A 14,021-nucleotide genomic window follows, 5' to 3' on the forward strand; every position below is an offset into this window, starting at 1 on the left:
ACTGAGCAATATAGGTAGGATTAAAACCTTGGCTTTGACAGCTGGATCCAGCCCATTCCTTAGCTTTTCAGCCTCATGGCGGAGGTACCCGCTGTAGCCATTTTTATTGCCACAACTCTACAGTGTTTCAAGGTCCCTGCCAGCAAGCAAGCTGCAACAGTGTTAAACAACAATCAAAAGCTCCATAGTCAGGACTGCCTGCTTGAAAGAGTCAGAGTTTGCCCTGGCAGGATGGCCCAGAAAGCCAGCATTTTAAAACAGCACAACTTTTTCCCTGCTACAGCTGAAAACCGAAAAGCATGCATTCAGCTCTTCATCAACACCACTTAAGTGTTTTGTAGCAGGACCTCTTAAAAGAGCTGCACGGTTTTGCAGCTAAAGCTGAGTCAGGAAGCCTCTCTTAGATGAGAGCGCTTGCTCTAGCAAGCAAAGCCAAACCCGAGAAATTGCTGCTACCGAGAAAACATGCTTTACTCTATTCTTTCCCAAGCTTTCTCAGGCTTTCTGTGGATTCAGTTATCCACGTGGGCGCCATTCTGTAGTGTGGAGCTCGGCAGGCAGGCCTGCTTTTCATGCTGCCTGGCTCCTGGCCACCGGCTAGCTTTTGCCCCAAAATAACAACACACAGGTTGTATTCTTTTAAACACTGCCTGGCCTATTATTTTCAGCCTCTTATTCACATCTTGACTAACCCATATCGAATAATCTGTGTAACACCACAAAGTGTTGTCTTACCAGGAAAGATTCAGCATGTCTGACCTGGTGGCTGGCTTCATCGCATCTGGCATCTCTCTCAGGAGAGGCACGGCAGTCTGCCTAACTTAGGAGAGGTGTGGCATCTTACTGATCCTTCTACCTCACTTCCTCTTCCTGTTCTGTCTACTCCACCCACCTAAGGGGCGGTCTATCAAATGGGCCAGGCAGTTTCTTTATTAGCCAATGAAATCAACTCAAACAGAAGACTCTCCCACATCAGGAAGGCAGAGCTGAGTGGCTGCAGCCAACATCCTGTAGCCCTCAACAGAACTTCATATTCTTTGTCTTTTTCTAGAAGAATATTACTAAACTCTGCCTTAGAATGACAGCGACTACAAATTGTTTACACACCTGCATCCTGGCTTTCCAGGGAATCGTCAGACACTTTGTGGTTATATTTATAGTTCACTCAGTCAAAAATCTTGAATAACTAGTTTTATCTGAGGCACATTTTCTGGTCCTGCAGACCTTCCCTGAGGGGTGAATAGGAAGCAAGGCCCATGGAGTCTTTGCCCTCAGGAGCCCCCGCTGCAGTGTAGAGTGTTTTCCTCTCGCAGTGCACAGACTGGTTCATCTTTTCTGATTAGATGATTATGAATTTTTTGACAAATGGGATCCTGACTAAGGTTCACCAACTATATTAAACTTTGGATAATATATGGGATACAGTGTCCATTGTTAGCAGATTTTTTTTACAGTCTACAGAGGGTGTTCTCTTTCTGGGGTTTTGGAGTTGTTTTTTTTTACATATATCTGTAATAATTTAGGCTGGATTTCTAACTTGCTGGTAGGCTTTCAGGACAGAAAATTCATCAGGCTACGCTGTCAGCTTTTCTCAGAGAAAATTATTGCTACAATTTAAGAAATAGTAACATATGCCGGGTTCGCTCTTATTTCATTTACTTCTAGTGACTCATGAGTTCTTACAATTGCCGCTTTGCAGATGCAAACAAAAGACGGAGTTGCGTTAAAGTGCCCAGTGCCTCTGAGCCTGGTGCTCTCTGGGGTTGGACTTCTTGGCCACTGTGCCGCCTGATGCTGTCTGAGATGTGGAACTAAGTATTTCCCAGCGGTCTTTACTGCAGTGAAGTCTGGAGTTTGCTGGTGACCATCTCTATTACTCTGGACTGTAACCCCTTAAGATAGGATCTTGGAGTTTGGTGGGGTTTGACTCCACTGGCCAGCATCAACCCCAAATGATGTTTATCTTTGTCACCCTCCCCCTAAGTATTGGGGTTACAGGCCCACAGAACTCTCCCCCGCCTTTTTTTCTTTTTCTCGTGCTGGTGCTGGATGACCAAGCTCAGACCTTTTGGCTGCACAGCGATTATCTTTACCCACTGAGCCACAGCCTGTGAGGCGTTTGCTATTTTATCCTCTTTAGTCATATGGAGTATTGACCTTTGAAGATACAGGAAGTAATTTTCTTCTTGTTCTTTGTATGTGTCTGTTTGTGTGTGTGTTAGATAAGGATGCTGCCGTCCAGGGGAGTGGAAAAGAAGGAGTCTGCAAAGATAAAGCCCCAGTAAACAAAACGTGCCATGGAAGAAAGCGATTAATTCCGCCAGGAAATTCAGAAAGTGTGTCAGCAGAACAGGATCCTGGGAAAAAATGTAAAAGTTCTGATCAAGAAGGACCAGTTGTTTCATCTGAGGTGATTAAAAAGTGTATTGTTTATTTTCTTTGTCTGATATTTGAGACAGTAATTAGTTCCTTTCAGACATTTGGATAAGATCAAGTGATAGGAATGAATTATGTGCTGATTTACCAAACTAAGCTGCCCACTTCTTTGAGTTTATATAGATTAAAAACTAGCTCGCTCGCTCTATCTATCTATCTATCTATCTATCTATCTATCTATCTATCTATCTATGTTTTAAAGAGGGCACCAGATTACCCTGGAACAGGAGTTACAGACCCTCGTGAGCTGCCATGTGGGTACTGGGAGTTAAACCTGAGTCCTCTGGAAGAACAAGCAGTCAGTGTTCTTAACTGCTGAGTCATCTCTCCTACCCCCCAGTTTTTGCTTTATTAAAATTAATTTTTAATATAGAGGGAGAATTTGCATTGTAGAATATATTTCAGAGTAGAAAGGGTGGAGACCGCTTGGCTCTGGTCTTAGTTTGGCCTTTGTTCTGAGCGCCTGGTTGCTGTCGTGTGTGGACCTCATGTAACCACTGTGAACAAGGCCGACGAGAAGAGCGAATGGTGGATCAGGTGTCACAGTGCCACGGGTCACTCTGCTGTGGCTCTTCAGAGACTGCAGACCTTTGGTTCTTCTTCCTGTTTGTACCAATCCTCTAGAATGGTTTGGCTGAATTGACATTCCTTGATGGTGGATATTTAAAAAGAAATGAGGCCTGTTTATTACATGAAGTTTTTATTTGTTTTAACTTGGAATTTGTAACATATTAACATAAACCAGACTTTTTAAAAAAGAAATCAATAATTTTATTTATTCTTTGGGAATTTTGCATTCCTCAACTCCTCCCATAATCACCCTCTCCATTCTTCTACTCCTACCTACATAGCTGAGTTTTCTCTCCCTCAGTCCCATCAGGTCCGCTTTGTGTAGTCTCAGGAGTGAAGGCTGCCTGGATGTGTGACTGATTTACCAGGGGTCACATCCTTGACAAAAACGGTCCCCTCTCCCAGCAGTTATCAGTTGCTGTGAGTGCCTTAGTTAGCGGGAAATCATGCTCACCCGCTCCCTCTAGCTGGATTCTGTGGAGCCTGAGCTTGCATGGGGTTTGTGCATACTGAGGCATCTTAACAGGAATCAGTAGCCATGGCCCCAGGCCTTTGCCAGTGGTAGCTGAAGGTGACAGTTTTCGTGGCCCTGCAGGCCGCTGGCTGAGCTCTTCTGTAGGTCTCTTGGTCTCAGGAAGCCAGGCAGGTCCTGCCCTGGTGGAGGAGGGTACACTGGGTCAGTGAAATGTCACCAGCTTCCCAGAGGTCAGACTCATACAGCACCTGCCCTAGGGAGAGAGCAGACTCTCCCTAGCCGCTTTCCCCACCAGAGAAGTGGATCTGTTCTCTAAGACTCAACGTCTTTGTTTACTAACGGAGTCAAGTGGAAGAAATCAAAACAAGATGAATTCTGGCTCATATATATTTGCTGTTAAATCTTCTAAAATGCAGCTTGTCTTATATAAACTTTTAATATTCATATATTTTGAACAGTGAGCATACCAATTTACTTTGCCTATTTCACAAGAAATATTTAGTTTCAAAGAGATGTTTTAATATGTTTCATACTAAGTTTGATAATTATAAGAAAACCTTAAGAAATATCTTGTTAGCTAATAAGTAGGAGAGAAGCAGTAAGCAGATCCCAGTTAGTTAAGAAGTTTGTGAGGTTTTGATGACATCAAGGGAGCATAATAGATACAGGAGTGACTATAAGCTCTACAATTGTTCTTCCCGTGAGGGTCCTGAGGGAGCTTTACTTTCTTTGTTTAGTAGAGAAGAGGCCCAAACTGTCATAACCTCTGTGCTGGGCTCTAGTAAAGTTGAGCCAGAGGACAAGGCTGAAGCTGAAGACCCAAGCCAGACTTGGCCAAGCTCACCCTCTACGTGTGCCCTGTTTCTGTCTTAGTTCTTATTCCTGGAGAACATCCAATCTTGATGGGCTAGCACAGCAAAGAACAGGGAGACAAGTTCACCGTGAGAGAAAACAAAAGGTTGGCTGGCCCGTCTAGTCTAATATGCGGAGCTGCCTTCAAGACAGGACTGTAGACATTTCCCCAAGAAAGGCTGGAAAATGAAGTGGAGAGAATGGGCAGAAATCCTTTCTGAACCCTTTCCTGAGATCTGACTCATGTAGTCCATGGCCTGTGTATAATTAGTGCCGTAAGTGTACTCCTGCGATTTGAGCAAGCCCTCAAGGAGAGCTGTTGATACGCCATCCTTCTGCACCTGGAGGGAACTGAAGCCCAAGGTCATGCTGCTCAGGAGCTCTGGTGGCCAAAGTAGATGCTTTTGTGTGCAGTGGGTTTTCCTGCTGTGCACGTTAGACTGTGAGCGAGTTTTGTGGCTAGTACTTCTCTCTTCATGACACTAATTGTTTGTTTATAGTCCAGGACTTAGTCCTCATGGGTTTGCTGCATCCTTACAGGCTATGCATCTGTCCAGCTTACGGCCAAAGTGAGGGATCTTGAGTCAGTGAGGACACTGCTATTGTTTGGACCGTATGTCTCCTATAAAATTCTATATTGATACCTAAATCTAAAAATCATACTCTCCCTGTGCAGTTGCATTAGCAGGTGCTTGGTCAGTAGGCGCCACGCTCGTGAGTCACTCACATTGCTAGACAAGCCCACAGGAGCCGGTACTCTCTCTGCACTTTTGTCACGAGGACGCAAGTGCACGTCCTGCTGTGCCTCCATCAGAGCACACTGTCCTCCCTTCCTTCTGCACATGAGGACAGAGTAGGAACTCCCATATCAGATGCCGCAGCTCACCGTGGCCTTCCGGTACTCCAGTAGCACAGATACAGAGAGAATACATTCTGTGGTTTACACATGGCCTGGGCTGTGACTCTGTCCCAATAACACAGACACTGAGACAGCAGTCTTTCTTTTATGTAATCTAATTAGAACAAAAGGAAGCACAACCAAAACAACTTCTGCAAAAATACTATCATAAAATTATTAGTTATCTCTTGCTGTAATCAAAGCAAACCCTACACTTAATTACTTAGCACAATGACTTATTATTTCACACAATTCTGAGTTGGCTGGGCTTGGTGAGCACCTCTTTTATGACACATTTTTGGTATTAGCAGAGGTGGGTTCATCCCAAGTGACCTTGCTGCCCTGAATGGTGCCTCTGCAAGGACTGATGGACCGTGTGGAGGCTGGCTGGCCTTCCTCCTCCAGTTACCGTAGGTAGTTGAGACTGAATACCTTTACCTGACGGCTAAATTCCAAGAGGGTAAAATTAAAAGCTGCCAGATCTTTTAAGGCCCAGGGCTAGAATTGGTCATTTTTGCTGTACTTTTTGGTCATAGAAAGTTACAAGGTATCAGGTAGATGACAGGCTAAGTATGAAAGCAAGGGAGAGCAAATACATATCGAGAATCCCTAATCCCAAAGTAAAAAAAAAAAAATAGAAACTTTTTCCACACTGACAGAATTCTCAACTCACTTGGGACTTTGGATAATTTCAGACATTGATGCTCAACTGTAAATCTTTACAAATACTCCAAACTTCAAAAACTCAGAAATCTTAAGCATTTCTGCTCCTAAACATTTTGAATAAGGGACAGTCAGACAAATGTTGTCCTCAGAAATTTAGATACAAGGAAGGGCATTCATTTAAAATTGAAGCCAGCAGTAGAGAGCTTCACAGGAAGAGGGACTAAAAATGCATTGGCCACTGAGGTCCTTTTAGCTTTCTAGAGAGAGATTGGAAGAGACAGAGTAAAATGACAATTGTATTGACAAGATTAGGAAATGCAGAGACTTTGAGCACTTCAGGACAGAGAGACATTGCACTGGGAAAGCATCTAGAATGCAGAACTTAAGTGCTTAGTGTCTGGACACTGGATCTGGGGAAGGGAGGAGGCATGAAAGACAGGATCCAAGTTTCCGGCTGGGATAGACAGATAATGTGTGGGGAGAAAGTACAGTAGAGAGCGCACAGGTAGGATCTCAGTTGCTAGGTTTTCAGTTTCAGGGAATGGACCTCTTAGGAAGCAGTAGTTTGCTATTGTTTGAACTCTCAGTCTGAGGCTTGGGTATGAGGCTGGGGTTTTTCCATTATTCTCCCAGAAATGTTAATGGGATTGATACAGGACTTTTAGGCACCTTATCAGCACAGACGTTCCTGCCAAGAGCATCTTGGAAACAGCAGCTCAACCCTGCTGGATTTATGTTAGAGGGCAGTTCTTTATCCTACCTCTTACAATACATTAAAGCTTCAGATGACCGAGGGCAGGGAAGTGCTTACTAGACAAGTTGCCGAGCTATTTTAATAATAGCCTTAAGAGTGCATTCTGTCTTCCTCAGAGGACCACTAGCCCCAGGATCTCCAGTCTCAAGCACATAGTCTTTTACTTTGTAGGTGATCTTTCTGCTGTTACCATGGCACTCTAGCCTCCCATGCCTAATCCTTTACGTGTCCATCAAACCTTAGTGAACAGTGGGGGATGTGAGGTAAAGCTGAAGTTCTCATTCTCCCACTTGCCATAGGCGCACCTTCCATTTTCCTGTTCCCCTACCCCCACCCCCACCCCAGGTACTGTCCTGCTTAAGCCCACAAGCTTTGGAATTGGCACATTTCAAATTTATGTATCAGCAAACTTAAAAATTACTGCGTGTAATGGATTTTGGGATCATTTATAAATAATTGAAACCAAGAATGTTAAATTCTTGAATGCCAAGGCTGCTATATATTAATATTGCATGAGCTCCATAAAGAGCATTATGATTTCCAACTTTTGTGTCTCATTTGATTTTTTGGGAGACGGGGTATCTCAGGTCTCCCTACATAACCCTGGCTGTCCTATAACTCACAATGTAGATCAGACTGGCCTCGAATTCAAAGAGATCTGCCTGCCTCTACTTCCCAAGTGCTGGGATTAAAGGTATGTGCCACCATGCCCAGCTATCTGTCTTATTTGGAATCCCCTCATTGACAATATTGACACCTGTGATTTTAATGTTCCTTTCTCTCTAAATCAGAGCGTGTGCATGTTCCTGGTGAGGAACTAAAGTTTACTTTTCAATAAAACAGATTCTTCTTTGTTTCTTAGAACTACAGAAAGTTGAACTATGATATTATACATTTCATTCTCTTTAGTTTTTCATTTTTAAATAGGAGAATAATACATGCTTATTACCAAAATAAAATGTCCAGAAGCATATATATTAAAGATGAAGACTTCCATGTGCCTCATCCTTCAGTTCTATTGTTGTACTGACTTTTGTAGCCTTACAAAATATTCATCGGGATTTACACAGGTAAATGCTCACATATACATATATAGAGAAGTTGTATTCATTTCTGACATGGTTTCGCTCTGTAACTTAGCTTGGCTTGTAACTTGGTCCCTCTGCCACAGCCTCCGAGGACTAGGATGACAGGTGTGTGTGTGACTGCTCTTGGCTAAGAGAATTTTTTTAATTTTAATTTTCTGAGAGTTTAATATTTGAGTATGTATTTCCATCCCTTCCCCCACTCCCACTTAAATTTATGACCCCTTCCTCTTTAATTTTCTTTGTTAAACTTTAGGCACACGCACAACCTACTGAGTCCACCCCGTGCTGCTTATGTGTTTATGTGTTTAAGGCTGGCCCTTTGGGACTGGATGACCTATCAGAGGACTCATCCTGGAGAAAATGGAGTCTCCCTCTCTCAGTGGCAGTTGATTGTGGCAGCTCTTTATCTAGGGGTGGGGTCTTGTTAGATTTCCTTCATCTGTGTTGGCATATCAAAGGGTGTTTTCATTATACAGGTCTCATTTAGACTACATTGTTGAGGTTTGGTGGGTACAGCCTTCCTGCCATGTCTAGAAGACATTGTCTTACAGCAGGTGTTTTGGTCCCCTCGCTCTTAAAGGCTTTCTGCCCCCTTTTCCATGGCTTACCCTGAGCCTTCAGGTTAGGAGTGGGGTTTGGACACCCACTGTCATGTCATTTGCTCTCTGCATTTTGACTGACTGTGGATCTCATCTGCTTCAAAATTTTTGATAAGAGGTGGTGTGAGAGAATATGTAAAACTTTAAATGTCGTCATAGAATAATGTTGTTCTTTAGTTAACAACGTCCTAGAGGGCAAGGAAGATGCCTCAGTGGGTAAGAACACTTACCATGAAAGCATGAGAACCTAAGTTCACATCGCCAGTACCCACATGAAAAACCAAATACAGCCTCATTTGCCTGTGACTCCAGCATTGGAGGGAAGAGGCAGGCAGATCTGGAAAGTTCTCTGGCCAACCAGCCTTGTCTAAAAGATCCTGTTTTGAGCCCTAGTGTGAAGACTAAGAGAGAAGAGCATCCATTATCTTGTCTGGCCTCTGCGTATGTATATGTGGACATGCAAGCACCACCCCTACACTACATAAATAAAAATAAACCGCTTTAATAGCAGTCCTTAGTCAGGCCACTTTTAGGTGAACATCTCTATAGTATTTTATAGAAAGGATGTGTTCTAATTGATTTTTATCACTTTCCAATGTATCTCTTTGTTCTGAAATTAATTGGCTAAGAAAATGAGTAGGATTGTTTGATGTGGGAGGGTCTTCTGTTTTAATAAAGAAACTGCCTTGGCCAGCCCTTAGGTGGGTGGAGTAGACAGAACAGGAAGAAGGAAGTGAGGTAGATGGCTCAGTCAGATACCACGCCTCTCCTAAGTGAGATAAATCGCCATGCCTCGTCTCTCTGGGGCAGACTACCGTGCCTCTTCTCAGGGAGACAGATGCAATGAAGCCAGCCGCCAGGTTAGACATGCTGAATCTTTCCCGGTAAGACACCGCTCGTGGTGTTACATAGATTATTAGATATGGGTTAAAGCAAGAGATGTGAGAATTAGCTAATAAGAGGCTGGAATTAATGGGCCAGGCAATGTTTAAAAGAATACAGTCTGTGTGTTGTTATTTCGGGCATAAGCTAGCCGGTGGCCGGGAGCCTGGCGGGACGAAAAGCAGGCCTGCCCGCAGCTCTCACTACAATTGTTTCCCCCCGGGTTTTGCCGTGGCTGGATGCTGGAACAGTACTATGAATACCCCGTGTTTGAAAGAACCCTAGCAGTGAGAATACCCCTTTCCTTTGGGGCTTGTTGAAAGATGTGAGAATCATCTGCTTTTTCACCCACAGGCTTTGCACTAAGATACCTGAGAGGCCGGGAGCCTCTAAGGCCTAGGGAAGTGTGGTGTTTCTGAGGAGTCATGTCCCTCCTTTCTAAGGATGGAAAATGATGTGTAGAGCCTAGAAGTATCACAGGAACAATAATCTAACACAGTTTTGACTATTTACTCAGCTGCCAGACTTACTGACTCACCCACTGCTGAACAGGAATGAAAGAAACTGGGGAGAGCTGTCGAGGCTGGTACGATCAGGACTTCTCAGCTCCTGTCCCTGAGTTCCAGTGTTGGCTGTGCCTGTTGGTCCTCAATGGAAGGGGATGGGATTGGGGTGTGGTAGAGAAGCTTGGGAACAGAACGTATGGTATAGAGAGATGTAGCCTAAATGCCACCATCCAAGTGTAAGTTACAAGAGACAGCCAAGTGCCTGTTTTCCCTAGACTATCTGCTGGTGTGCAGAGCCATGGTAAGACCTGCATTCCCTGGAGAACATAATTAGCCAGAATGGATAATATTTCCAAGTTACAGTTTTTTTAAAAAAATATTGAGCCATTTAAATAATTAGTCTAAAAGAAGTCATGTGAAAATGTCAAAAAGTTTGAACTATTAGCTATCTATTAGAGCTAAAATGAGCTTCTACCAGATGGCAGCCAACAGACCCCGAGCCCTTAGAAATGGAGGTGAGAATGTTCATGTGTGTCTGCTGTGTGCTCTTCGTATCTATGACTTGGCTAACAAGGACACTGAGTTTAGATGAGCAATGTTTCTACTCCCCAGGAAGAGGAGTACTTAAGTGATTGCTTCCTGAGACGAGGCCTACTCTTCATGCTGGTGGCCAGTACAAGTTAAAAAGACATACAGGAGTGATTAGAATATCCCCTTGGTGCAGCGTTCCTGCCCCTGGGGTGCGGGAACATATGGTAGATCTCCCGTTTAAGGTTGGGCTCTCCACAGTCGCTTATTCTCTGCTTTCTGACCAGTTGTAGTTCTCTGTGAAAAGAAGCCGCTTTGCTGAGAGGTGAGAGTGGGTGTAGAAGATCAGTATCAGAGGGCAGGTGTCTGTTAATCTTTTAACAAGATGGCAGTTGTCAGCTCTCTAGGGCTTACTTGGCTAAACTGACACCAGACCATCTCAAAGGAAAGTTGCTTGCTTTCTCCAGTTGGTGATAGCAGACCCTCATGCAGATTTATCGGCAGACATGAACCAGCTTGATCATTCTGCCATGTGGAAAGTTCCATTATTGAGAGAGAAGAAAGTATCACTTTAAGAGCTTTTTGAGTTAGATTATGTGACAGGAAAGAGAGTATCATTATAGTTATAAATTGATACTGTAAGAACTACAAATTTTGTTAAAAAGTTTCTGAACTAAAACCAGAAAATGGTGTCTTCAGTAACTTTTCGTATCGTAAAACTTGTGTTTTCGTCATCTTAAACTTTAATTTTCATATTTTTTTAAAGTTCTCTTTTTTTAACTGATGCCTTTTCTGGATTTCTTTTACAGGAAGTCCCAGAATCATTGTCTTCAGTCACATTAAGTGACACAGATACGGGTACTGTGAAGGCAAATGAACTGAGCAATGCTATTTCAGTAGAGGAACTTGGTGAGGTCTCCAGACACAAAGCCATCAGCAAAGCAGCAGCAAGTGACGAGAGTGAGAGAGTGAGCCATGCTGAGAGTCCCGCGAGCGTCCAGAGTAAGGCACTCCCTGAGACGTCTTCGCCAGGACTCCATCTGGAGTCCAGCTCTGCTCCCCACAGTCCTGGTGCTTCGCACACCATGGCTGCTGACTCAGTTGTAGGCTGCTCAGAAGAAAGGAAGGTCCGGAGGACGTCCTGCATGTATGGGGCTAACTGCTACAGGTACGGCGACCTCCAGGGTCATTTCAGCCCAGTGCTTCAGTGCTGGTGTGTAAACCCTCGCCTTAGGGTGGGGGCTTCAGTGCTGGTGTGTAAACCCTTGCCTTAGGGTGGGATGTTTCAGTGATGGTGTGTAAGAGCTTAGTAAACTCTTGCCTTAGGGTGGGGTGATTCAGTGCTGGTGTGTAAACCCTCGCCTTAGGGTGGGGGCTTCAGTGCTGGTGTGTAAAAGCTTAGTAAACTCTTGCCTTAGGGTGGGGGCTTCAGTGCTGGTGTGTAAAAGCTTAGTAAACTCTTGCCTTAGGGTGGGGTGCTTCAGTGCGGTTCTACCAGCTTGCACTTTCCCACTGTGCATTCTGGCAAATCCTGCCAGGAGCTTTTAAGATATACAACGGGGAGTTAAATGTTTTATGTGTAGACATGCTGACTAATGCATGGGCCTGAATACCAGGGAATCCAGACTTAAAAACTGAATCACACAGACTTAAATACCTGCTTATTTAATGTCTTAATTTTAAAGAGATAATTTTAAAAATAGTTATTGTACCCATCTACTCAGATAATTTTAGATTGTGTTTAGGCATTGTGTTATATGTCTGTTTACATCTTTCCGCAAAATAGAAAATTTTCTACTTTGAAAATTAGGAAAATGAAATTTTTATGAGTTCATATTTCATGCATTTAAATTATAATCTTAGTTTTAGACCATGGGTTTAGAGCAGCACTTGCTAATCGGTCTGTTTCTGTTGTTAGCCATTCCTCTTGTCAATCTGTGCCTGTGTGGTGCGTCCCCATGCTGTGTGCACAGAGTGCACACACCGCACACTCTGTTCACCTCACACTCTGGTTACTCCTCATTAAAACACACTGCCATTTTAGCATTAGAGTAATGATATTTTTCAGTTTCAACAGCTCCAAGTTTTAAATTTAGACATGATGTTATTGTCTATGGGATTGTCCTTAAGCCTAGAACACAGTGTAAAATTCTACAGCAAAATGTAAGCTATATTACTTTGAATTTTGAAAGACCCTATTCTGTGCCTGCATTAGTTGGCTGAGCCATAACACAATCCTGCAGACGGGCTTGCTTTAGTAACAGAATTTACCTTCTCCCAATTCTGGACACTAGGAGTGCTAGACTTCAGAGTCTGCAGGCCTGGCTTCTCTTCTTGCTGCGAAGGTGGTTGTTCTCTGTAGGTCGTTTTCCTGGTGTCTCTTCCTCACCGAGGCAGATACCAATCAGTGTGTGTTAGAGCCCAGCATTATGACCTCACTTAACCTTTCTTATCTCTCCCACAGGTATATTGGAGGTTAGTGTAATGTAGGAGGTTTGAAGGGGACATAATTCAATGAATGGCAGTATTCAACACTGCCATTTCCTTTCATTAAAAGGAGTAACTCTTTTATCAAATAATAATTCATTCACTTGTACTTTATAATGATATGTTAGTTGTAATCACTCAGCTTTAGGCAGTAACTATTAATTTTGAAATAAAGAATGTCTGAAAAATGTTTAAATCAAAATATATTTGTAACAAAGAGGAGATTTTTATGTTTATGGTGAGTTTGAGATAAACCCACATAGCTACACAGATCCATATCTATAAAATCATCAAAAGTCTAACTTTTCTTCAGCCTCTTTAACCGCTCCAGTCTCTCAAATGGATAATATCCCAAGTCTCTATATTTTCTAAGTTTACGTTCTTCTTTGTTTTGTGTTTCAATTTTTAAAAATTTATATGCAAAGTAATGGTTTTATTATACTATTTTCACATATCTGTTAGTATAATTTATTCTAGTTTATCCCCCCTCTGTTGTCTTCCATGCTCTCTTTTGTTTTTTGAGACAGGATTTCCCTAAATACAGAACAGCCCTGCTTGTCCTGGAACTTGCTATGTAGACCAGACTGCCCTTAAACCCACAGAGATCCTCCTGCCTCCGTCTCCTGAGTGCTGGGATTAAAGGTGCGCCATCATGACCTGCTCTCTGTGTTCCTTTTACCCCCAGCTGGCTGATTCCCTTCCTTCCCAAACAACCCGTGTCCCACTTTCATCTCGCATTTATTAAGTTACTGTCTCTCTTTTCCCTTCTCCTTTAAGATCTGTCTCCTGCTTTCTGTCCTTTGCCATTTAATGACCTACTCCCTGCCTGGAGGAAAGTGCAGCATTTGCTCCCTGCTCCCAACTCTAGGACCCATGTAGGGGAGCAAAGGGTAGCATTTGCTCCCTGCCCCCGCTCTAGGATCTACTTAGGAGAAAATGTAGCATTTGTTCCTCTGGGTCTGGCTCATCTCACTGAACATGGTTTGCAGTTCCATCCATTCTTCTGCAGTGTTAGGATATTTAGAATGTAATTGTCATAAGCACACAGTAGAGTTCCCTAGAGACCACAGAGCATTGTTACTGCTGATTAGATGCGGAACAAGGAAGAAAAGCCAGATGCACAAATTTTATATGGGAGCTAAGCAGTTATTTAAGGGTCAGTGGGGCACGTCAGTGGCTGTGCTGGATAGTTGTTTATTATTATTATTATTTTGTCAACTTGGCACAAGCTAGAATCATCTGAGAGTAGGGAACCTCAACTGGAATAAAGAAATACTTCC

At 43.2% G+C, this 14,021-nt stretch overlaps 1 protein-coding gene across 2 annotated transcripts in view; it reads left to right on the top strand.

Moving 5' to 3' along the window:
• Aplf (aprataxin and PNKP like factor) overlaps positions 1-14,021 on the top strand; it is a 59,066-nt gene that overhangs the window by 31,018 nt on the left and 14,027 nt on the right. For both annotated transcript variants that reach the window (XM_038320150.2, XM_038320151.2), the window contains 2 exons: positions 2,223-2,410; positions 11,064-11,422. In XM_038320150.2, coding sequence (XP_038176078.1) covers positions 2,223-2,410; positions 11,064-11,422 — 547 coding nt within the window. The remainder of the gene's footprint in view (positions 1-2,222; positions 2,411-11,063; positions 11,423-14,021) is intronic.

Source organism: Arvicola amphibius, chromosome 2, assembly GCF_903992535.2.
Source record: "Arvicola amphibius chromosome 2, mArvAmp1.2, whole genome shotgun sequence".
In the NCBI taxonomy this organism is placed as follows: domain Eukaryota; kingdom Metazoa; phylum Chordata; class Mammalia; order Rodentia; family Cricetidae; genus Arvicola; species Arvicola amphibius.